The 1,250-nt window shown below is 30.3% G+C and overlaps 1 protein-coding gene across 1 annotated transcript; it reads right to left on the reverse strand.

Moving 5' to 3' along the window:
* Positions 1 to 602: 602 nt before the first annotated feature.
* On the reverse strand, positions 603 to 1,037 carry LOC136089856 (uncharacterized). Its single transcript, XM_065815947.1, has one exon. The coding sequence runs from the start codon at positions 1,035 to 1,037 to the stop codon at positions 603 to 605; it is 435 nt and encodes a 144-aa protein (XP_065672019.1).
* Between the last annotated feature and the right edge of the window lie 213 nt (positions 1,038 to 1,250).

Here is a 1,250-nt window from a genome sequence, read left to right on the forward strand (position 1 = left end):
CATATTTAAATGGCTGTTGCTGTTAAGTTGGGGTTAGTCATAATGGAGAAATAAATACTAACTAAATATATAATCTATATATTTATATTAAGAAGCGACCATATTGACACACGTGCTATTACAACTCAGATTAACTATTTAATGGTCCGTAATTACAATAATCAATATAACAGCCGTGCAGATAACATCACTCTAACACCCCCACATGATGTCAAAATCTAAATTTACAAAAAAGTCAAGTTCCAAGTATAATGTCTCTGAATATTTTCATTGAGTGCTTTTTAAATGGTTTCGTAAAAATATCCGCTAAGTTTTCGTTTGATGGTACATATTTCAAAGTTATCTTTCCATTATGAAGATACTCTTATAAAATGGTATCGAATATCAATGTGTTTTGAACGAGAATGTTTTACTGGATTCTTCGATAAAGCAATTGAACCATAGTTATCGCTTTTAACATTCACTGGTTCAGTGTTTTTTACAGATAAATCCTTTAGGAATTGGGTAAGGTATGTTACCTCTTGACATGTGGCAGATATTGTCATATACTCAGCTTCGCATGTTGACAAAGCAACAGAGGCTTGTTTCTTAGATTTTCCATGCTATGATTGGTCCACTCTGGTAAAAATAATACAATAACCAGTAATACTTTTTTGATCATCGCAGGATGCTCCCCAATCAGCATCACAAAATGCTTTTAAATCAATACTTTGTTGCGTTTTTCTAAAAGTTAAGGAATAGTCCAGAGTACCTTTTTTATATCGAAAAACATGTTTAAGCATTGTCCAATCTCTGTTATTTGGTTTCGACAAATTTTGTGATAATTTTGTGACAACAAAACTAAGGTCAGGGCGAGTACATATCATTGCATAAACTAAACTTCCTACCATTTCATAATAAAGTTTGTCTGAATTTATTTTGTTTTGCTGTTCTTCATCATATGGTTTTAGGTTTGTTTCACATGGTGTTATTCTAGGTTTACAATCTCCCATTCCATATCGATATAATATATTTGTGAGGTAAACCTTTTGGTTCATAATTATTTTGTCAAAACTTTGAACAAAAGTTATTCCAAGAAAATTTGAATATTTTTCCTAAATCTTTCATTTTAAATTTTTGATTAAGTCTTTCTTTAAAATAGTTCATGGCTTTAGTGGAGCGGTGGCAATAATAATATCATCAACCCAAATTAAAATAATAACTTTTAAATCTTTTTTATTGTATATAAAAACACATGGGTTGGATTCAGA

Source organism: Hydra vulgaris, chromosome 13 (assembly GCF_038396675.1).
Source record: "Hydra vulgaris chromosome 13, alternate assembly HydraT2T_AEP".
In the NCBI taxonomy this organism is placed as follows: Eukaryota; Metazoa; Cnidaria; class Hydrozoa; order Anthoathecata; family Hydridae; genus Hydra; species Hydra vulgaris.

Bases quoted from the DNA above. Each gene is read 5' to 3' on its own strand.
- LOC136089856 (XM_065815947.1), bottom strand. From the start codon at position 1,037: ATGAACCAAAAGGTTTACCTCACAAATATATTATATCGATATGGAATG.